We start from the raw sequence: 24,512 nt of genomic DNA, 5'->3' as shown, positions 1-24,512 counted from the left end.
ACAATTATGAGCAATTGCAAACAATGTCCATAATGATGATGATGATGGCATGAATGGTGATTATGATGATAATGTAATGATGGCAATAACAATGACAAGGATGTGATGATGATGACAATGATTATGATAATGAGAATGACCTTACAATCTTATGGATTCGTGAATAATTACTAGTTTCAATACCATCTTCTGGATACGTATTACTATCATACTTTTTAGATTTTCTGTCTCTCTTGAGGTATCTTACTATAATGGTGTTGTCAACACTAGAAAGATATCTTGTTGTAATGGTGGTTCTAATGTTAGCACTAGCAAAGTTTTTGTTAAATTTTGGTTAAAAAAAACCGATTTATGCAATTATTTTGACAATCTATGTAAAAAAGTAAATAACATCCAATTATTTTGACTGTAGTCCCATTGATTATCATGAATTCACCAGTCTGAAGACCATCTTCTACATACATATTATTATTAAACTTTTTGCATTATATCCCTCTTATATCTTGTTGTAATGGCAGTATTAGCACTAGAAAAATATATTGTTGTAATGGTGATGTTAGTATTAGCACCAAAAAAATCACTAAATTTTGGTAAAAAAAAGTTTATCATTTATTTATTTTTAATTTGGGAAATTTTTGTTTTTATAGTTTTTGTTTTTAATTCTATTTTTATGCAGTAATATTTTTTTTGGTTGAATTTTGGTAGTAACTAGTTTTTGGTCTAATCATATGTATTAACCATGTTCTTTATGCTACAAGTCTAATTGTTGGGACAAAATTGCTCTTTCAAATAAGTTGCAAAAAGCATATAAATGGAAGAATAGCGATGACAACTATTTTCATTGTCCAATTGTTCAGTATATCATGTATGAAAATATTCAACATTTTTATAAACAATGGATTAGAGGTGAGTCTGTAATTGTACATAATGTTTGGATGATACATAAAAACAAAGTTTGTTTCATTGATGTGGTTAGGATCTACTTTGGATACGAAACCCTAGGTTTGGAAGTATGCAAATAATGAATTTGGTTTACCTTTGATAACAAATGAAATTTTATTTCTTTTTCCTCGTAAAACCAAGGAAGATATGGCAATAATTCTCGTTAGAAAACTACTTCTTGTTGAAGGTTTATAATTGGTTGCAAAAATTCAACAACTGGGTATAGAAGTTTTTAGTTGCTATTAGGGAAACAATGTGATTATAGGTTTTAGCAGACATAGATCATTCTTGGTATTTGATTCACTTTGAGAATATAAGTACACCAAAGTGGATTAGGTTATGAGTGGATTGGCAAAGCAACCTTTATTTGTTCCTTTTAGTTTTTGAGATATCTCAAGTTCAACTAGTGCTAGTAAATGGTTTCAAAGATGTTTGCTAGGGTTTTTCAACAAGGTCACTAGGTCCCAATGTAACATAGATACTTCATATTTGTTGAAAAGTAAAACCCCCACATAGCACTGAATAGATCATTAATGAATACCTAGAGAACTTAGACTAAATTAATCGTGGAAGTAAAAATTACAACCAAATTAATCATGAAAGTAAGAACTACAATTGAAAAAAACACACTTGGTAATATACTAGAATTCATCCTCGCCAAATCCAAAGTTGATGAATAATATGTTAAATCTTTAATGAAACTCATGAAAAATAATAAGCATGTTATCGATATAAGAGTGCATGAACTTGATTAATGTATATTTGTTAATTGGAGATGATGAATATCTAAATAAATTTGATGAATAATATGTTAAATATTTGATGAAACTCATGAAAGATAATAAGCATGTTTATCCATATAGGAGTGCACAAACTTTCTTAATGTGTAGTTTACGAGAAATTTTTCCAGCGTAAATCACAAGATATATCATTTGTTTAGGCGTTTCGAACCAACCAGTGTGGTTCATCGTCAAGACAAGTTGAAGAATCAGATCCAACTTTGCATGTTAAATAGTTTGAGCAGAGGGGATATTTGCACCTTAGCCTTAACAACCCTTGCCCAAGATGAATCTATTTAATGGACTAGCTTGGATATGTTAGGTCTTGGATTTCCAGAGTACCCAATCAATGCTTAACTCCCTAGTCCTAGCCAAAATTCACTCCTATTGAAGAGACAACTTGAACAATCTTGCTAATAAGATTAACAAGTTCGTTCCTTTTGATTGATTTACAACAAACCTTAATGCCTCTCTTTTCTTATCCTCCTCTTCCATTCTCCAACAAAAACTTATTAATCTTATATCATAAACACTTTATATAGGTAAGCATTGTAATCATTTTCTTCAACTCACACGGTACCTTTACACCTCAACCCATATAAGTGGACCTAAGTCCATGGCACAACCCATCACACTCTAAGATGGTTCTAATTGTCTCCTCAAAACTAGGACATAACACACCTTAAATACCAAATGGTTAAGTCATCCCAAATTTGTGGGATTTTTTCCTTCATGGAACACATTCTAGCTAGTGTTGATCAAACACAATGAACTAACACCACTAACACACACTGAAAGTCCTAGATACCCTTACGCTGTGGCACACACCCAAGCACTTCGACTGCACCTCCATAAAATGCACCTTCAACTTTGGATGTCCCAAAATAGTAATATCCTAACCCAATATGGCCTACTTGTTAGATTTGTGTAGTTCCCTCCTTATCAGATCCTTGCACCTCCTTGCACTCCATGGTAAATCTACTCTAATGGTCACCTTCCAAGTTCCAACACTTCCTTTCACATCATGACATAACCACCGATATACATTACAACAACCTTCAACTTCTTTAGTGGGTTGCACATCTATTTCACATTTCTTCTCCATCTTACAAAGTGGTAGTGCCAAGGAGAGAGTATCAAGTTGAATCAAGGATTGCTCACTTAGTACCACTACTAAGTTGCCTTCGTGCAACTTGTCAAATCCCTTAATTTTGTTTCACAACTTCTCATAGGGCTTAACTTGCTTGTATACACTTCTAAGTGAGACTAAAATCCCCCAACCTCTCCTCTGCAACCCTTGTTAGAGTCTTCTTAGACGTGCAATCATGCCTCAAGCTGAATATAACACTAGCATCCCAAATGTGCATGCTCATTCCATCTTTTAATGCTTCGCTGAAACCACATTATGACACTGCTTAAAATGAAATGTTTACATCTTAAGACAATGTACCTACTTTGCTTATGACAATCTAAACTATGCAAGTGGCTAATAGAGGACTATATTTTCCCAGGATGAAAATATAGGGTCTTACAACCCCATTCACACAATAATTTTAATATATTTCACCCGAAAAAAGATACATACCCTACTCCTTTCAAATTTATCATATAATTTTAAGAAATTAACACTTGTTATTAACTATTAAATAGACTTACTATATATTCTCCTTTGTTTGCACCCACCTTATATGTAAAAACATATAAATATTTTCAATACAACCAAATTAAAATCATATTTTTCCATTTAAAAATTATTAAATTGAAATTAAAAAAAATTACACCTAATAAACTTAAACAACAACCATAAAATTATATTATTATTATTATAAATATTTTCTAACCTAACCAATAACCAAAAACATTATATAGTTACTTCTTTAGTGATGTGAAAATAAAAAAAAATGTATTTATTGTTTTAATAACACCTAATAAACTTAAACAACAACCATAAAATTATATTATTATAAATATTTTCCAACCTAACCAAGAACCAAAAACATTATATAGCCACTTAACTAGTGATGTGAAAATAAAAAAATGTATTTACTGTTTTTCACTATGAAATTAGCATTTTTGAAAAAAGGTAAAGCTTGAAACAAGAAGCCTGGCGTTGAGCTGGTAAAAGAGTGTGAGAAAACCAGCCATTTTATTACTTTTCACAACCTCATATATACTTCTCGAATTCAGCAGTTGGAGAAGGAGATTTGTGGCTTCGTTCAGTGCCAAATGCCTCCCCATATATTGCTTGATTTGAAGAATCTCATAACAGAGCTCAAGAGTTTTCACCATTTGTACGAGGTGGGGTCAGTGGATGAGAGCGAGATGACTGAAAGAATGTGAAAATATGTGGCCAAGGTCAGCAATGATCCCCATGAGAATATCATGATGCTTCAACAAATGGGAGTAGAAGACCTATTTGATAGAGCTGTTGATGAGGCTCCCTGTAGTTATAAATTATCAATAAAGTCTGATTTTGTACTGGGGTTCGAGAAAAGCATTTCGAATTTGAAGAGAATACTGCTCCAGCAAGAGGTGTCAGTTGTTGGGGTACAAGGTATGGGAGGGCTTGGCAAAACAACTCTGGCGTTAGCTCTCTTCAATGATCAAGAAATTAAAGGTAACTAGGGTTTCCATCTTTTGAAACCATTTTTCTCTCCTAAAAGGTACTTCGTTTTTCCTTTGGTTCCAGGGTAGCTACTGCAAAAGCCAATATCTTGTTTATATTTTCTTTTACTCTCGTTTTTGCTAAAATCTGATACTTATATTACTAACAGAAGCAGATCCAACCAGGTCTGAGATGCACCTAGAGGTTGTGAAGTCGGAAGTTGCATGTCTCTACGTTGAGAAATGCATCCTTCACAACCTCAGACCTGTGTTTAGATAGGTTTGTGTTAGTGTCCATGTTCAATACAACCAATGCTCTGTCTAAATTCATTATACTATCACACAGACACATGCAAAAGTTGATGGATCACCCTTACCCCTACCCAAACTGTAGAATGCACCTCTCTTTTGTCCCTGCAACTAAAAGGGATATGATTGCTATCCCTGTAAGAGTACATAATTAGTTATCTTCACATCAAATAAGCCTTCCTCCTACCCATCAATGCAAGTAGAGCAAGTCCATGAGATCTCGCTATTGATTCTAGTAGAGCAAATCCTTGAGATCTTGCTCCTTAATGTGGCTTTTCACAGTAATTTCTTATGGCAATCAGATGCGTTGAACATTGAATCACTTTTGAGTTCAAAATGAAGAATTTACGAATTTTAGTTATTCTATCTTTAACGAATCTTCAAACGTTTTGACACACATTTTACGCCATAGGTAGTAGAGAGTGAACATCCTTACCTGTGAAGCACTCCAGACAGGGTTGTGGTAACATCCAGGTGTTATAGACATTTTTGTGCCTAACAGCATGAAGCATGAAATGTCGAGAATCTGAGGGATCCAAAGTCCCTAAACATGTTGTTCTTACCTCTAGAGGAACAAGGTCAGCAAACCACAGCACTGAAAATCAGTTCTCCACCTGAAAACACTCAAAAACAAGCTATTTCTGGATCATGTCAGCTGCTCCACTGAGCATCTGCGCTGAATGTCAACTGCTCCACTCTGTACCTGCGCTGAATGTCAAATCTAATGAAGGCTACCTGCGCTGGGCGAGATTGGCCAAGTGGCACAGTCATTCTGCAAGGTGTCAATTGCCCAGGAAGCTTCCAAACTGACACTTGGGTCAAGGAATTCGCCTTGTGATGAGTAAGAGGGTCTTGATCTCCAAGTGGAAGCAAGAATCTCCAAGTGGACTCAAGAACTGAAGAATAACTGAAGTGGGAGAGGACACTAGTCAGCTTCATGCCAATCTCAAGATGACTCATCCTTTCTCCAAAACCCTATATATAGAGCTCTCTCATGAGGTCTAGGGAGGCTGGAATTTTGTGCAAGCAAGGAAGTGCTGTTGGTTTGAGTATAGAACTATTGGGTGATTTGCTTGAAGGAGGTGAAGAGGAGATTTCTTTCTGCTGGGAGGTGTTGCTGGATTGGGCCTATTATGGTTGTAACTCTCTCAGAACTTTACTTCTTCCATTAATAAAGTATTTGAGGTTCTTCTATATGCATATATCTTGATGATGAATTGATGCTTGTATATTTGATTTATGCTAATCCCTGAATCGATTATGGATGTATGCTTCTTTTAGTTTCCTTTTCTTGTGCTTTTACAGGATCTTTGTGTAGTTGGGCCGGTGAAAGAACAAGGAGCTAGGAGCAAGCAGTAAAGAGTGAAGACTGGATCAACCATTAGCGCAAGATAACGGTTAGTGGATCATCCTTCTCTTCTCTCTCTCATCTCATAAAGAAGTAATCTTGAATAGCTTTGCATTCAGTTGTTGCTGAGGTACTATCACCCTTAGAGTGGGATAGGGTCATTCCGTACTGGATACTTTTCCCAACAACAAATTGGCGACTCCACTGGGGAACGTATCTTGTTGGTTGTTTGTGTTTTTGCTATTCATTTCATAAACAGAGGGAGTACCGAATCGAACTGTATTTGGATCTTTCAAATACAAAGTAGAGGGCAGCTACTCTAGCTCAGTTTCTGGGCAAGTTTATGATTTGAAGAGCTGATCCACAAGGACTCTAATAAGCTCTTAGTGATAGCTTTTCATCCTCCTTTCCATCCCTTAGTGTGTCCTTGACTGATAGCTTCTGATTTGAGCAAAAACTGTGAATTTTTTAGCAATCTGTGACCCGGAAACCAAGAGAAACGAAAGTTTCGTTCTTCATTGCAGGCTGTACAAAGGCTGTCTGCATTTCAGCGCAGTTCCCGAAGGGGATACCTGCGCTGAAGGTCAAACAGGCAGTGTTCCACCTGCACTGGACCAGTCTTGCCTTGTGCTACTGGGGTTTCCTGCTGTGTCTTGCCCTGTTTTCACTCTTGTTTTGTTGTTTGTTACCAGTCAATGTGCCTATCTGAAACCAACTTTCCTTGTCACTATTCCGCCTCAGTTGTATAAAGAAACTGTGTTTTTTCTTTGTGTATTTCTTGTGCATTTACAGTTTCCCATAACGAAAGTGAACCAGTCTTGTTGTGGCCTCTTAGATCTAGACCTGTGATTAAGTGTCGTTTTGATCTTAAGAGTTAGTTTTTTTGCTGTTCATAGCTGATTGAGCTTGTCGCTTTCGTTATATGGTTTGAATTTATATATTTCTAGTGTTGAAACAAGTAAATCTTAAGGTGTCTTTTGATTTTGGACAAGCTTGTTTGTTTTCGCTTGAAATTGAATTCAAAATTATACAACAGCTTTCTTTTTGTATTTCACCGACATTAAGAAAGAGAAAAGAAATACTTGCATTGTGCATGTGCATTATGACAGTTTGCATGTTGATTTAGGGAAAATGCATTAGTGTGTGCTCTATGATCTGTGTGAAAAGGTGTTATCTTTCTTTTCCCTCAGTAGTTAAGGTTTTCAAAGTTTAAAGATTGAAAAGCTTGCTTATCATCTTAGACTGCATTTAGGAGTGTTACTATACATCTCGTGGTGATCCATAAAGGCAAACTGCTAAACAAGATCAGCCTTAAAATAAATTGAATTTACATAACAACGCATTGAAACATAACGCAAACACATAGAGGTCTAAGCTAGAGACGTGTTCCGACGTCGTTAAACGTGATATCTTACCATTGAGTGGTTGGGTGATTCCTCCACGATGAAGCGATAAGTATCAATACGGACTTGTGCTCCCACGTACCGTCGTGTATATATTGGGAGACCCCTATAGGATCAAAGCCTTTATCCATAGGAAACCGTGTCGGCCGCCCTACTGATCGCAATGCAGTGAACACAGCATTCACGAAGATCGACCACTCGTACCGTAAAACGTATTCTGTGGTTTTGCGAAAGGTTTGGCACACCCTCTGCCTAGAACTCCAGAGCAGTTTCTTTTGGCCTTTTTCAAACTCTATAACTGAAAAAGTCCATCCGAGCATTTGTCACTTCGGGCTCGTTAAAACATTGAAGGAGACTAGAGTCATCTTTAGCTTTTTCTCGACTCTTAAAAAGTGAAAATGCAAGTTGTGTCTAAGCGTCGTTATAAAATTTATTTTAAACGGAACATAATCACCTCCTATTCCTGCGTTGATCTGTAAGTTGAGAACATGGAACGCCCCAACCAAGGAATTCCACATGATGGAAATCCTAGTCCTTTCTCCTCTTGGGGAGAATTTGGTGCGCCCCACATGGCCAGATTGTCGCTTCCAGGACTGACAATTGGCCTGCCTATTTGGCTATTCTCAACTAATGTAGTTCAGAACACCATGGTTCCTGAGCAGTCGAGTCAACAGTTAGATGAGTCTAGAGCTTCCCACCAGCCTTCTACTTCCTCTAACCCTTCCTCCAATCCTTCATCTTCGAAAGGTAGAGCCGGCAAAAGCCAAGCTCCCATGGAGAAGAAGGAAAAGAAGAAGAAAGAGAAGAAGAAGAAGGAGCCTAAGGCGACTGGGGGCAAGCAAAAGACATCTAACAAAAACCCACACACAGCACAGACCGGGCCTAAATCGCCATGTGTCATATGTAGAGGAGACCACTTCCATAGAGATTGTCCCTATTTTCCCCGGATACTAAGGGACTGGTCCCCTCGGTTGCACAATTCGGGAGCCTCAACCTCTGATAGCCAGGTTGAGTGCTTACCATCAACCAGCGAAAGTGAAGGTTCAAGACAAAAGGGGGGAGCAAGATCCCCCTGTAGACTGTGTGAAGGCGATCACGCCATCCGCCGTTGTCCCTTCTTAGACGAAGCGAAGAGAGTTTTGGAAGATCGTCTAGTTTCACCGTTGAGACTTCCTCCTGGATACAAAAAACTCGTGCCAAGTCCATTGTTGGTTGAAAACACAGCTGGCCCGCTCAAGTGGTCAGCTGAGGCGTCAGTCATTGAAAATGAACCTACTGAATCCAGACCAGACGAAAGTCTAAAGGTCGATACGGCAGTTGACCCGGTTCTTCCTTCAGAGGTTTCATCCTCAAATGACACCGTCACTGAAGATTCATCTTCAAATGACACCCTCACGGAAGAGAATAAGGATGACACCATCCAGATTCTTTTCATCAACACAGATTCTGATGAGCATCAGGGCAATGCGCCCATTCCTTTATCGCAGGAAGGAACATCGTCAGGATCGTATCCGGCCGTGTATTCGGTCCCACCACCAAGCAACCTGGTTGTGTCCTTTGATTGGAACCAACTGGGCAGACCCCGGTTCCCAGCCAGTATACCATTCAGAATCATAGTCCAAATTTATAGAATGGTGATGGTTGGAACTATCATTGATGAAGGGGCATCTGTGAGTATCCTTTCCTCTGTTGCTTGGAAAGCACTGGGTTCCCCGACGCTTTTGCCTGAGATAAGAAATCTCTCGGGCTTTGATAAAGGAACCAGTCGACCGTTAGGGATCCTCCCCAATGTGCCTGTTACATTGAAAGGGAAGACAGTTCAAATGAACGTGATGGTCGTTCAAGGACCCTTGGATTATAACCTACTCCTTGGACGAGACTATATATATTGCATGGTAGCTATAGTCTCCTCACTCTTTAGAGTAATGTGTTTTCCACATGAAGGAAGGGTGGTCAAGCTCGTAGACCAACTTTCATTTCCGGGATCACGCATCGCAAATAGTAAAATACCAACCCTCAATGGTCTATTTACTCAAGAAATGTCTCCACCCCCAGTCCTCCTTCCCGATGAGTGCGAGTGATTCGGAAAGATGGGACTGGAACCCAGGAGGCATGCATCCTGGTCTGCTTCGGGCAGAGGAAACCTTGGGTATAGGGTATAATTTCCGCGAAAGAATATGACTAGTCCATACCCCGTCCGTATTTGGAAGAGGGGTTATTCTGGAATAAGGTTCTTTTGTTAAGGTTATATGTTTGACGAGTTTTAGTCATTCACCATTGTCTACTATGGGAGACAGTGTTGAAGAAAGAGATTGATTTGCGGCAGCAAATAGAACCATCTTTGGGTAACCAGAAAGAGGCAAGCCTCACCCTTTGAAACAAATGTTTTATCGGATAAGTAGGGGCAGCCTTGAAATTGTACTTTATACCTGGGGGCATGCAAACCTTTTGGAGTGCAATCTAGGAGCGGTTATTTATCTGTTTTTAGGATTAGCTGTTTCCGAACTTGCATAAAGAAAGGATGAGAGGGAGCATAGCTTTGGTAAGGCGCAAGCTCTATAAAAAATGGGATCTTTCAGGAGACATTCTTATCTTATGACTGGTATATCGAGCAGTTTTAGCATAAAGTTCATGCTCGTTAAAAAATAAACGCAAGTTCGAGCAGTTTTACCGCAGAATTTATGCTCGTTAAAAAATAGAAAAGCGTGAGCAAGGGTTCCACCAAAGTTCAAGCTCATTAAAATATGAACCTATCCCGATAAATAACCATTGTGATCATAAATTTATTAGCCATAAAAGCCTTGGTCGTGTTTGCACCTTCCACCTCCATTCCATTTGGTCGATCGTTCACCCCCATATGATTGTTTACCCATTTTGAGGAACAGCTGCGAAGAGTGATTTCACTTAGCCATCCTTGTGACACTACCGTGATTGGAAAATTCCAACCTGTACCTGGAATCTGCTGCTATCCTTGTTTATCACTCGTTCCTCAAAAGACGAGTCTTCTTTGAGCTCTTTTCAATTGACTCGTAAAATATGAAAAGTTTGCCGAGTTTTGGCCTTCCAGCTCGTTAAAAGGACCGGAAGAGCTATCCCTCCTCTAGATTTTAATCTTTTTGGACCTGAGGGATTATTGCACAAAAAGGTCGAGCGCTTGTTTTATTCGGCTCGTTAAAGTTATCGAAAATTCATCCCTTCTGTATTGTTTTATACTTTTTCGGACTTAAGGGATTAGATGATGAAAAAGGAATTTTGGAGTTAACTTTCTGTACCTTTTCAGACTCTCTAAAAATGAAAAGGACCGAGTTATCTTTGTCGCTAGACTCGTTAAAATGATTAAATAGCGACAAACTTGTCTTTAGATGAGAACGAGTTTCCCTATCGCTAGACTCGTTAAAACATAGCGATGGGCTTGCCCGAAGGGCAGGTTATAGAACAAGCATATGTTATCCTCCTCAAGCTTGACAAAAATAAAGAGGTACTGGTCAGAAATGACTGGGGAAAAATTGGGAGAACCTCAAAGCTTTAATGGTAGCAAGTCACTCTTGAACATGACACTTTGTCCTCCGTATCACATCGGGTTGGGTTGTTTCATTCACCGGTTTCATCACCATGGTCTTCGCCAAACCATCCGTATTTGGGGTACTGCTACCGATCCATCACATCAGTGTCGTTATATGTTCAAGAGATGTGTTCAGAAAGAGTCAACCGTGTCCCATCCACTGCCATACATTATCCTTCATCCACCCATGATCGCCACCCTGAATCATATCTCACAGATTGTTTTCACCTCCACTAAAATCATTAGCTCCATTCCGTGTCACTGATGTGGGATTCATTAAGGCCCTCCTTTGATGGATCGCTTCTTGTCGACTTCAGCTCATTATCCAAGAAGTTGATCTAGGAACACCCCCCCCAGTACTTTGAAGCTTGCATGCCTCAATGGCAAGTTTCTCACTTCCGGCGATAGGTATACATCAATGACCTTCAACCAGAAGATTTTGCGTGGTGTTCGACGCCAGGTCCTATATTCACACCACGTGAATTGTACTGTAGTACCTTGAGGGTCATTATCATTATCGGTGATTCCTCTCGTGCTTGTTAACGGTTTACATTATTGACCGGTAATCAAGTGATGTCTTTCCATGTTCGACTTCAGCGCAATTCTCACATGGATCGACTTGTACTTAGAGTGAAGATCGAACGAGTTTGAAGACCCCGGATCTAGTTTCATCCATCCGGGCTGCGATATATATTCAGGAAATATAAAGGCATTTGATATGTACATTATTGCAGCAGATGATCATCCTACCCAAAGGATGATAATTTCAGCAGAGAATTATCAGTCTATCATCAGACGGTCGTCTGTTATATGTACCAAAGTGAATTTATAAAGCTGAGCATGGGAATGCCCGCCTCAGCTAGATCATGAAAGCAGAATGAAAAATAATGTATTGTATTGTATTTTATTACAGGGCACCTCTCAGCGATTGAATGAATTTCGGATCCTCCTGATAAAGCATTTCACCCGATAAACGACCTCATACTTTAGGGGGCAACTGTTATAGACATTTTTGTGCCTAACAGCATGAAACATGAAATGTTGATAATCTGAGGGATCCAAAGTCCCTAAACATGTTGTTCTTACCTCTAGAGGAACAAGGTCAGCAAACCACAGCACTGAAAATCAGTTCTCCACCTGAAAACACTCAAAAACAAGCTATTTCTGGATCATGTCAGCTGCTCCACTGAGCATCTGCGCTGAATGTCAACTGCTCCACTCTGTACCTGCGCTGAATGTCAAATCTAATGAAGGCTACCTGCGCTAGGCGAGATTGGCCAAGTGGCACAGTCATTCTGCAAGGTGTCAATTGCCCAGGAAGCTTCCAAACTGACACTTGGGTCAAGGAATTCGCCTTGTGATGAGTAAGAGGGTCTTGATCTCCAAGTGGAAGCAAGAATCTCCAAGTGGACTCAAGAACTAAAGAATAACTGAAGTGGGAGAGGACACTAGTCAGCTTCATGCCAATCTCAAGATGACTCATCCTTTCTCCAAAACCCTATATATAGAGCTCTCTCATGAGGTCTAGGGAGGCTGGAATTTTGTGCAAGCAAGGAAGTGCTGTTGGTTTGAGTATAGAACTATTGGGTGATTTGCTTGAAGGAGGTGAAGAGGAGATTTCTTTCTGTTGGGAGGTGTTGCTGGATTGGGCCTATTATGGTTGTAACTCTCTCAGAACTTTACTTCTTCCATTAATAAAGTATTTGAGGTTCTTCTATATGCATGTATCTTGATGATGAATTGATGCTTGTATATTTGATTTATGCTAATCCCTGAATCGATTATGGATGTATGCTTCTTGTAGTTTCCTTTTCTTGTGCTTTTACAGGATCTTTGTGTAGCTGGGCCGGTGAAAGAACAAGGAGCTAGGAGCAAGCAGTAAAGAGTGAAGACTGGATCAACCATTAGCGCAAGATAACGGTTAGTGGATCATCCTTCTCTTCTCTCTCTCATCTCATAAAGAAGTAATCTTGAATAGCTTTGCATTCAGTTGTTGCTGAGGTACTATCACCCTTAGAGTGGGATAGGGTCATTCCGTATTGGATACTTTTCCCAACAACACCAGGATCTCCGGAAGAACGCTCTACCAGTAAAATTGTGGCATAATATACATGTAAAAACTCTTTCTAACCAAGACCAGACCTTCTTAACAAATTGGCATGTACAAGAAACATAGCCAACATCTTCCGAATCCCCATAATAGATGCAACTTCTGTAAAGCCTCTTTTATGAAGCCTTTCTTCAGTTGAGACTACGGAAACCTGGGTATCCCAAATGGCTTGCAGTTTGTTGTGGTATTTATATTTGTTGTTACCAAGAGTCCATATAGATACAAAACTCCACTGAGTCTTCCAAACTCTCCTAAGTTTGACTTCTCTTGACCAAAAAAGAGCCAAGTCAAACTAGCCACTGAAAGAATCAGTCAGATTGGTCAAAATTGGTATAACTCGACAAGTTTATATGCAACTTGGTCGAGTCCTGTAAGACAATGCCGTACTTGGTAAGGTCCATCTATAGAATTTCCACTTATAGTTGTTAATGTATGAACCACAGGTGCAAGCAGAATGTAAAGGCCTTCCACTTGCTTTGAAGGTAATCGGAAGCTCTTTGCATGGTCAGCCTCTCCCGGCATGGGAGAGAGCCAAGAACAAGCTCTTAAATGGGGAACCAATCTCAGATTATCACAAACAAGGGCTTCTTAGAGTCTTGGAAACTAGTATTGATGTCCTCGATGAGGAAACAAGGGTTTGCTTCTTAGACTTGGGATCATTTCCAGAGGATAGAAAAATTTGTGCTGAATCATTATTGGACATTTGGGTTTATGTGCGAAAAATGGACTGGCAAGATGCTTTCGTCATCTTGTTAGAACTTGCAAGTAGAAATCTGTTGAATTTGACAAGCAATCTCAGGTAAGTGCCTTTGCAAGTAGAAATCTGTTGAATTTGATAAGCAATCTCGGGTAAGTTCCTTCTCGACTATTTGTTGTGCTAGGCTCTTTGATCATGGCTTCCTTTATCTTATACATTGTGTTTTCTTCTTAATTGGATGTAATAGCAGACCAGCCATCAATTATGGAAGTGCCTCTGAGCTGTACTTTTCTCAGCACAATGTAATGCGACATTTGGCCATATATTTGGCTTCCCGAGACAGTATAGTTCATAGGAAGAGGTTGCTTATGCCTAGTCAGGGGCACAGTTTGCCAAGAAAATGTAAGCTGCCTGAGGATCAAGCATTTGATGCTCAAATAGTTTCCGTTTCCACAGGTGGGTGATTCTAGCAGCCTGCTTAAAGTGTATGTATTTATTTGTTTGAAGCATTTGGAGCCAAAAGCACTGCATTCGGAATTTCTGTTTCTTTTCCCTAGCCCTTGTGTTTCCTGCTAAGCAAGAAGTTGAACCAACAAAGGATGCAGGCAGGCTGTCATGGGCCAGGCCTAGAAACCAGAGAACCTTGTGAATAAAATATTTTGGGGCTGTTTATAATGAAGTTTTTATTTTCTAAGCATTTCCTACCAAACTGCACTATCCAATCACCAAATTCTCTAAAAGCTTCTGCTAATATTTTTACGTTTAATAACAGTTTTTTATGTTTTCGAAAAAATATATATGAACCAATTAATAATGTACCTTGGATACTTGTATTATCTGCTTTCCTTTTACGCAAAACACTACCTAGCAGTGTCAAGCAATTAAATTCAGGGTAAAACATTTATTGTTGTTGATCTACCAGCATATAAACGACCTGCATTCACATACAATATTTAGTTTGTGCTCAAGATTACATGTCCATGTCACTTGCGAATCTTACCTTATAATCAATAGCTGATCACTGCGTGATCTACATCTAGTGATCACAAACAAATTTCTAGGTGTTGGCCATTATGTCAAAAATCTTAGAAAGTGATTTCATAGTATGTTCAATAACCCATATGTTTTAATTGAACTTTTCATGTGTGGTTTATCTATGTAGGTGCCATGTGTTATCTCAAAATCAAGCCCTGGAAGGCTGCTGACCAGGAAGACTTCAAGTAACTATTTCAGACCAATCTTTTGACTAAGGCTTAGCCTCCTTAGCCTGAGAGGGCTCTCTCAAAGGGTTATTGATTTTGACTATCAGTAAGATGGCTAACTCTTATGAATAACATTGACAAATAATGAAGGCTGGACAAACATTACATAAGTTTCCATTGGGCCTATGGAGTCAAACATACTACAGCAAACAATGATGATGCCTTACATAGAAGTCAGGGCACTTAGCATTTGGATGTTCAGAAAACCACTTATATAAAACCACAGTTTACAAAGGCATACAGGAAGTCAGAGCATGATCAATGAATTCTGAGTGATTATGCATTTGCACAACTGTAAAAGAACACTAAAGAAAATATACCATCACATATTCTGAACAAGTAAATCCCTTATGAATCCTGAGAAGTAAAACAGTCATTTATATTACTGAACTCTGTTTTTTACATAAGCCAAAACAGTCCTCTGTTTTATAAAATATCCAACCCTTTGTACATCAGATGTTCTTCTATATATAGAGCTCTTTACATGCTTGGATTCCTTCCTCCATCATGAGGGGAATTCGAATTTACCATCAGTGACACCTATTCTAACCATAAAACAAGACTTTAAATGCATTTGACACCTAACTAGCAGTCCTAGAGACCTAATACAACTAGGAGTGTAACTCCTTATTATGATTACAACAAACTTATCTAAACATTTAAAACATTCTTTGACACCTAACACTCCATGAAGTCGAATTTGATGAAGCCTCCCACGTGGTCACCCAACTGCTGATGACAAACCCTAGACAAACCCTAGAAATTAGGGAACATGTTTCCCTGTTTTTAGGTTTAGATCCTTGAAAATTGCAGAGCCTTTATCTCTTCATCCATGACATATTTTACGAAACTGAAGGAGGTTTTTGTATCCCATGATGTCTAGAACAAAAACCTCTCCTGGTTTTTTAAAAAATTCCTCCAGCTGTTCAGAATCTGTCCTTGAAAAACACGTGTCAAACAGGAAACTGTCCCTTGCTCTGTTCTGGCTGAAAAATAGGTCTTGGGACAGAGGTCATAACTTCTCGTAAAAAATGTATTTGGAAAACCTGAAGGAGGTTTTTGTGAACCAATAAATTCTGAAAAAAAACCTCTTTTTTTTTTTTGAAAAACTACTCCAGCTACCCAGAATATGTCTTTGAAAAACAGTTGTCAAACAGGAGATGAAAAACTGCACCTACAGCAGTTTCGTAGCGCAACTTTGGTCACCCTTTTCTCCCAGCTCATAATCAATTTGAAGAAAGTGGAAGAGGTTTTTGTAGTTCAACATGTTAGGAAGAAAAGCCTCTTTCAGTTTGGAAAATTGAGTTCTCAACTACTCTGGAAAGCTTCTGGAAGTTACCTAGTAAACCAGTTTTTTCTGCTGAAACAGGCTGCTACAGGGGTTTCGCAGCGCGCTGCGAAAACACTGATTTCGTAGCGCAAAACAGGATTTTTACACTGTCTGCGCTACGAAAACGTGGATTCATAGCTAGTTTCAAAATTTCTCCGAAATTATGTGAGATATGTCTTCTAAACACATGGTGAGGCTTCTAGGACATGGAATGAGGCTATCAAACTTTATTTGAAGATGGACATGAGACTCTAACCCTAAGACTTAGACTTTAAAACATAAAAATGACTTGACCATGACTTGACCATGACTGATACAAGAATTGAGAAACCATGTAAGTTGTCCAAACTTTTTAAGGAAGTTTTACAGTGATAACACCACGGAAGAGACTCAGTGGTGCAATATGAATTTCTCTGAGGCAGAGGCTTAAATTTTACACTTTTCTGCAAGCGAATACTTTCTTCCACTGTTTTTCAGTTCTATGAGAAAACTGAAGGTTCTCATAGTATTAAATTATGGGTCCAAGAGAGCCATAGTGAATGGTCTACCAGCATTATCTTCTCTCACTCAGCTTAAGACTATCCACTTAGAGAGGTTAATTGTTGCACCACTTCAAGAGCACAGTCAAGCCTTACTGAACTTGGAGAAGCTATCTTTGAGCTTATGTGAAGGGCTTGGAAATATGTCCAGGTTCAACAGTGCCCAGTCAAGCCTAGAGCTTCCCCTGATACTAGATTTTAACTTGGACCATTGCTGTGATTTGGAGGAGTTTCCTGCTGGAATTTGTGACATGACTTCACTTCAAAAAATTTCTATCACTAACTGTCACCTCCTTGAAAAGTTACCTGATGACTTGGGAAAGCTCATATATTTAAGAATGTTAAGGTTATTGGCTTGTCTAGGTCTGAAAGAGCTTCCAGCATCTATTGGAAAACTTGGGAAGCTGGAATATCTCGACATTTCGCTATGTGAGTGCTTAGAAGAACTTCCAGAGGAAATAGGGCAACTAAAGAAACTCAAGGAGCTTGACATGAGAGAATGTTCTCACTTGAGGAAGCTGCCTGAGTCAGTTGGAGGACTGAAATCTCTAAAGCATGTTCTCTGTGACGAGCAGATTGGGCAGCAATGGATGCAGGTCAAGAGCTCTGCTCTCATGGAGCTGAGAGTTGAAGTTGTAGAAGCACACTTCAGCTTGGATTGGCTGGATGGTTGACATCCTACCTAGACATAATGCAGATGTAAGGAGTTTCAGCTTATACTGATAAGAGATCAAGACAAGCTTGTATTTTCTTATTATGAAAACTTCATTCTCAGATGATGTTCAAACTGTAGGTAGTTTCATTCTAATTATCCTTTGATGTGCTGTGTATGCCAAATATAAGATAACCGATAGCAACCCTCTTCAATAGCTATTGATAGTGACAAATTCAATTGCCTGGGGAAGTAAATAACAGAAACCTTGATTCTCGTACTGTCAGAATGTTGTAATTTTGCTAGTTATTAGCGCCAAGCCATCCAGCCAGACATACTTACACGGTCAACCCAATGGGTTTGAGGCAGAATTCACCGTGAAGTCTCTGGTTATAGTCTATTTAAGATTAGAGTCTGGTTATTAGGGAGGTCACAGATTCCAATCGGAGCAAGTTCTATGAAGTGATCAGCTACTGTTGCGGTTGTCACCATCCTCCATGCAGATATTCTCGGGAGGACGTAGAAGTCCTATGAAATTTCCCGTATGTGTGTGCACAACAGCCCTAATTATCAACAGCTCTGGTAAATTCTTCATCTCTATTTTGGTAATATATATTTATTTTTATAAATAATTAAAATAGTTATTTTTGTTATGGCCTTGTCTATGTGTGAATGAACTCAAGAAATAAAAATTATATGGATATTTACGCCGTAAGGCGTTTCCCTCTGAAATCAACTCCCCTAATTGCCTTTCTGTCTTAATGCTAACCGTCAGATGCATTGTTAGACGATTCAACAATCGGATGCCGTCCAATTTAATTAAAAAACATTAAAAAACTTTTAAAATAAAATTGGTTAATTAAAAATTTAATTAATTATGTTACCTACCAGCCTCGTCCGTCGTGTTTTTCTTTGCCGCAGGAGGATGAAGAGGGCCGCTCGTGTTTTTCTTTGCCGCAGGAGGATGAGGAGGGCCGCGGATGGGAGTGAGGGAATCCCTTCTTTGCTGCAAGATGACGACTCAGGATTGTTGAGGCATGGTTAGGGTAACGACCCACGGGAAGCAGCGAAAACACCGCCATTTGCGCACCTTTTTAGAATGAAATCCAGATCTTGTAAAAATCTCTGCACTCATTCTATCTCCATGGTACATTTGTAGAGGTAATAACCATCGTCAGGGTTTCCGCTCATTCTTAATGATAAATTGGTTTTGAAAGAGATCCCCTTTTCAGGTAAGGGTTTTTCATTGCTTCTCCAGGGCCTTCCATTTGTAGGTTTACGGGTGAGTTTCCTTTTTTTTCTTTTTAAACTTCAAAAAATGTTTCTTCTCTATTGGGGTTTCCGCCTGATCTTCACATTTGAAATTTCCTTCTATTGGGGTTTTCGTCTGATCTTCACATTTGAAATTTCTTTCGAGTTCATTATTGTGCTGGTTAGCTAGATCATGGAGGCCATTGCCATGGCAAGGCATTGCTAGTGTTACAATGGCTATTTCCAATCATGGTAAGAAACCCCTCCCACCTATGCTTGTCCTCATGGGGATGGAAGGATTGCTGGCTTCAGCCCAAGGCTGAAGAAAATCCTGTGCAACTGCAGGCTATTAGTAATTTTGTCATGATGATGTGCTTCTCTCTCAGTAGTTGGCGTTGTGGATGATCTCTGTGCAGGTGGATAGTAGGAACAAGCATGGCATACTTCTTGAAGTGGTCCAACTTTTGACTGATCTAGATCTAACCATTTCGAAAGCATATATTTCTTCAGATGGTGGATGGTTTATGGATGGTAAGCTCGCTCCTTTAGATCTATCATTGAACATTTCCCTTTTCATCTCTGCAAATGCTGCTGTGTGGACATTGTAGGGGACTCAGCCAATTGTTTGATTGAATGATTCAAGTTTTACTTTTGTGTTAGTGTTTCATGTGACAGACCAGCTAGGGGATAAACTTACAGATGAAAGCATAATTGAATACATACAGCAGGTAGCTTTAGCTTGACGTTGGAAATTAAATTATTTTAACAAGAGGATGCTGTGCAGATTGTTGGTATATTGGATTTGTTGGAATTGTTTATGAGAATTTACTCATTAATATTTGTTGACTTTCTTGCTGCAGTCCTTGGGACCAAAGCGTGTCACTTCCAGTAGAGAGGTGAAGACTTGTTTAGGCACGATTGTAGGTGTACAATCCATTGGAGAATACACAACAATAGAATTGACTGGGACAGATCGCCCTGGTCTTCTTTCAGAAATTTCTGCAGTGCTTACAAGCTTTGGTTGCAATGTAGTAGCAGCAGAATCTTGGACCCATAATATGAGAGTAGCATGTGTTGTATATGTAACTGATGAATTATCAAACCGGCCTATAGAGGATGAAGTTCGTCTGTCTACCATTAAGGAACGACTTTCAAACGTGCTTAAAGGGAATGACAATGGCACCAAAGGAGTCAAGACAGAGTGCAGTCCGCAGGTCTTGCAGATTCAGGGCAATATTCGGCAACCAATTTTCAGCTACAAGTTTAGCCGCGACAGGAATTCTAGATCACGGTTGGTGCTCTGATTCTTAGCTACGCATTATTTACTCTCAACTACATTGTGCAGAATCTCTAGAGCTTGGTATACAGGATTTTCTTTTGAATTGAATGAAAAAGGACGCTACCGTGAAATTTAAATCCCTTATTTGTTTTCACAATATGCTTTCTATTATCAACCATTAATGTGTGGCAACCGTGCCTTTACCAGTTTGGCAATATTACAAATGACTTTCTATTGTTATCATTGTGTCTATTGTTATCATTGTGTCATTGTGTGGCAAGTGTGCATTTTCCCAATTCTGGCAATATTTCAATTGAATATAGATGGCTTAGAAATTCTTCACCTAGGTGGGTATCTTATTCTGCCAAAGTCACCCAAACATGCAACTGGTCTTAACCACTTGAAGCAGCCTGCTTACTTGAGCAAGACAGCCCATGAGGGATGACATTGAGTCGGATGACAGGGATATGAAGCATTCCCACTTCAACATCTCTAACCAAGCCCTTATATTAGACACACAAATGTCCCCATTTCCAGTGAATTTTCTGATCTATAAATTCGGTGGTCCTCTCCCAGTCAACCCATAACTTTAAAATTTGAATAAACTACTGGATCAGGTTGAATGTTGGCTGTCTTCTGGCATAGATTGCGGGTAATGGGGTGTTTAGAGTGCCCATTATCAAACTTCATGCAAAATTGGTATATATGCTATCATATTTAATGTCAGACTGTCCTGCAGTTTAGATTATATTTTAAGAGCTAAGCACCATAACAAACCCGGTGGTGTCTTTTTTCTGTTTGTTATTTTGCTATATTTTTTTTTAATGTAAAATTTGTGTATGCTATTGTAGGTTGTTTGTTTGAACTTAGAAATTTGAATTTCTTTAGCATATTTTAAAGAAATGGGGTGTTTAGAGTGCCCATTATCAAACCCCATGCGAAATTTCTATATATGCTATCATATTTAATGTCAACCTGTCCTACAGTTAAGATTAAATTCTAAAAGCTAACCACCATAGCAAACCCCGGTGATGTCTTATATATTATTTATGTAAAATCTGTGAAGGCTATTGTAGGTGGTTTGTTTGAAATTTGAACTGCTTTACATAAAAATTTGTGGAGGCTATTGTGCGTGGTTTGTTTGAAATTTGAGTTTGTTTGAACTGCTTTAGCAGATTTTAAGGATTTGTATCATTAGAGTGTGTTTCTGTTGTCGAAATAGTTTGTCATGTTTTGGATCGTATGAAGGGATTGTTGTTTGTTTTTTGCTTTTCCTTTGTATGTAGCTAGAGATTGGTATACAGGATTTCCTTTTGAATTGAATGAAAAGAACGCTAGTGTGAAATTTAAATCCCTTATTTGTTATCACAATATGCTTTCTATTATTGTTGCCATCAATATGTGGCAAGAGCACCTTTCCCAGTTTGGCAATATTACAATTGACTTTCTATTATTATTGGTATCAATGTGTGGCAAGTGTGCATTTTCCCAATCTGACAATATTCCAATTGAATGTAGATGGCTTAGAAATTCTTCACCTAGGTGGGTATCTTATTCTGCCAAAGTCATCCATACATGCAATTGGTCTTAACCACTCGAAGCAGCCTGCTTTCTTGAGCAAGACAGCGCATGAGGGATGACATTGACTCGGATGTGAACCTTGACAGGGATATGAAGCACTCCCACTTCACCATCTAACCGAGCCCTTATACTAGACACTCAAATGCCCCCATTTCCAGTGACTTTTCTGATCTATAAATCCAGTGGTCCACTCCCAATCAAACCATAAATTTAAAATTTGAATAAATGAGTGGATCAGGTGGAATGTTGGCTGTCTTCTGGCGTAGATTGTGAGTTATGGGGTGTTTAGAGTACCCATTATCAAAACCCATGCAAAATTTGTATATATGCTATCAAAATTAATGTCAGACTGTCCTGCAGTTTAGATTGAATTCTAAGAGCTAACCACCATAGCAAAGCCCGGTGATGTCATCCTTTTTTTTTTAAATTTGTGTAGGCTATTGTAGGTGGTTTGTTTGAAATTTGAAATTTTAGTTGCTTTAGCAGATTTTAAGGAAATGGGTTGTTGAGAGTGCCCATTATGATATTTAATGTCAGACTGTCCTACAGTTTAGATTAAATTCTAAGAGCTAACAACCGTAGCAAACATGGTGATGTCTTATATGTTTTTTTTATGTAAAATTTGTGGAGGATATTGGAGGTGGTTTGTTTGAAATTTGAAATTTGAAAGTTGAACTGCTTTAGCAGATTTTAAGGTTTTGTACCATGAGAGTGCGTTTCTGTTGTGGAAAGAGATTGTCATGTTTTGGATTGTATGAAGGGATTGTTGTCTGTTTTTTGTTTTTCCTTTGTATGTAGATGTTTCTGTGGATGGTTGCATGTTCTTGTTCTGTTTTATTAGCAGGGGTTTAGAGACTGTTTTTGTATTTGTTGATTTCTTTTGATTTTGATTACAGCTTTTTATCTGTCACAGATCGATCCAATGTGACTCAAGTAATAGGGGCTGGTTAATCTCCTGCAGTAGTAGTCGGGAGAGAGATATAAGGGTACAGAAAGGATGGTTGGTTATGATACATGATCTTTCTGGGTCTCCAGTTGCAGCTGCATCAATGGTAACTCCTTTTGTTCCTTCAGTTGGTACAGATAGGGTTAGCCGCTCTAACCCTGGAGCTTGGCTTATTCTTAGACATATGGGAGAAGGCAGTTGGACGCCATGGGGTCGACTAGAAGCTTGGAAAGAACGTGGTGGTAGTGACGGTTTGGGCTGCAGATTTGAGCTTGTGGCAGAGGGTTGTGGATTGGTTGGCATGAATAATGGGATATTGCTTGCAGAATCAGTGATCAGTTCCTAGAAGGGAGGGAAGTTTCTGATTGACATGGGTAATGGACGGTCAGGATGTTCATCCCTCAATTCTCCTGTTGCAAGTCCTCACAGCAGTGGAGATTTTTCTTTCAGCCAGTTCCCCTATCCTGTTTATAAAGGCTTTGTGATGAGTTCTACTGTTCAGGGAGAACGTCAATGCAGCAAGCCCGTTGTACAAATAGCTATGAGACATGTTAATTGTATGGAAGATGTTGCAGTCTTTGTGGCCTTGGCAGCAGCAGTAGATCTGAGTATGGATGCTTGCCAGCTAGTCTCACGGACACTGAGAAAGGAACTGTGTCAGGAAGATGGGATTTTTTAGTTGTGTCAAACGTTGTATAAACAAGCTTTGATCCTTATTTTGATTTTGTCATGGGATAGCACCATGTTTTCTGCATTTGGGCTTTGAGATTTTTCCACAAACACAAAAGCATATTGTTTGTTTGTTTGTTGTTCAGTTTACCACATGTTATTGTGAATTGTACGTGGTGTTGCTGCCAGTTATAAGCATTTATCTGTGATCATTACTCGAGATCATCGATATACTTTTCTTTGCGGGCTCGTTCTTGGAGCTCTATGGAAGATTCTAAGAAGGGCAGAAAATCCCACTCTGCATATAGTTAATCTGATAATTGTGACAGGGAGAGAGGGGGCTTTTCTGTATTTAATATAATGTTAGGCTCTTCTCCTCCTATTTCACAAATGATGAAGGTCGTTTAGTTAACAACCAAAATTAAATGGAGGCTAAAATGAAAAAAATCATCATACAATCTTCACCGGTGTTGCAACGAGTGTTTTTTGGTTTGTGGTGACCTTTTTTTTAAATCACCAACAATCACGTTTAACCAGCATAACAATTCAGAATATTTTATTTTTAGTTAAAGTGAGGCTCACAAAAAGCTAACCTATCTAACCCATAAGTTATGAGAGGTTAAACATGACCCAAATTTGGTTTTGTGGTTACTTCCGTTCGATGCACAAAATGTGCATTTCTTCCAGGGAATTTAAAGTTTTTTTTACTTCTAAAAGGATCTGTACAAAGTTTTAAACGAAATTCCGAAAACTTTTATATTAAAAAGCTTTGCTGGGTAACGATTTTTAATGAAAATTTCCAAGATTTTTTTGATGGGTAAAAAATACCCAGCTTTTTGTATTTAAAGTGTGCTTTATCGTTTTTTTTTTACCAGCAAGAAAAGGTTCATGTGTTTTATTTATTTTAATATCATAAATAGCATTGCTTGTTTAATTTAAAAATTTATTTTTTCTATAAATTTAAAATTATTCACCATACTAAACAATGATATAATTGATCATTTGACTTAGTATATATGAAAGTTCACTATGCTAAATAATGATATAATTAGTCATTGAATCTAGTAATGATATAATTGATCAATGGAGTAGTCTACCTAGGCGGTAGAATGGCCCGTTTTCCGTCACCGGCCGGAAAATCGTCCGGCTCCGGCCACCAAGAATGTCTCCGTCCTCCGCCACCCTCCCCTAGCTCCGCCACCCTCCTTCTCCGCTTCTCCGCCACCCTCCCCTGGGAAAACGGGCCATT

The 24,512-nt window shown here is 38.8% G+C and overlaps 2 protein-coding genes and 1 pseudogene across 3 annotated transcripts; all 3 read left to right on the top strand.

Moving 5' to 3' along the window:
- The first annotated feature begins 13,134 nt into the window (after positions 1-13,134).
- LOC149236173 (putative disease resistance protein At4g33300) lies at positions 13,135-14,867 on the top strand. Of its 2 annotated transcripts, none has more exons than XM_089461526.1 (2): positions 13,135-13,856; positions 14,002-14,867. In XM_089461526.1, the coding sequence occupies exons 1-2, from the start codon at positions 13,486-13,488 to the stop codon at positions 14,216-14,218; spliced, it is 588 nt and encodes a 195-aa protein (XP_089317652.1). In that variant the 5' UTR covers positions 13,135-13,485; the 3' UTR covers positions 14,219-14,867. The 2 variants fall into 2 exon arrangements, with proteins under 2 accessions (XP_089317652.1, XP_089317653.1); XM_089461527.1 differs by having other exon boundaries at positions 13,136-13,856; positions 14,005-14,867.
- A 2,131-nt stretch (positions 14,868-16,998) lies between these two features.
- LOC149236172 (uncharacterized) lies at positions 16,999-17,568 on the top strand. The gene has a single exon (XM_089461525.1). It carries the CDS (start codon positions 17,029-17,031, stop codon positions 17,557-17,559), a length of 531 nt encoding a protein of 176 aa, XP_089317651.1. The 5' UTR covers positions 16,999-17,028; the 3' UTR covers positions 17,560-17,568.
- A 2,083-nt stretch (positions 17,569-19,651) lies between these two features.
- Positions 19,652-23,273, top strand: LOC149236171 (uncharacterized; annotated as a pseudogene).
- Positions 23,274-24,512: the final 1,239 nt, after the last annotated feature.

Source organism: Pinus tabuliformis, chromosome 8 (assembly GCF_031772625.1).
Source record: "Pinus tabuliformis cultivar Carrire ecotype Pingquan chromosome 8, CPIR1, whole genome shotgun sequence".
Lineage (NCBI taxonomy): Eukaryota > Viridiplantae > Streptophyta > Pinopsida > Pinales > Pinaceae > Pinus > Pinus tabuliformis.
The sequence above is the reverse complement of the archived record's forward strand: the minus strand, read 5'-3'. Positions and strand labels throughout refer to the sequence as shown.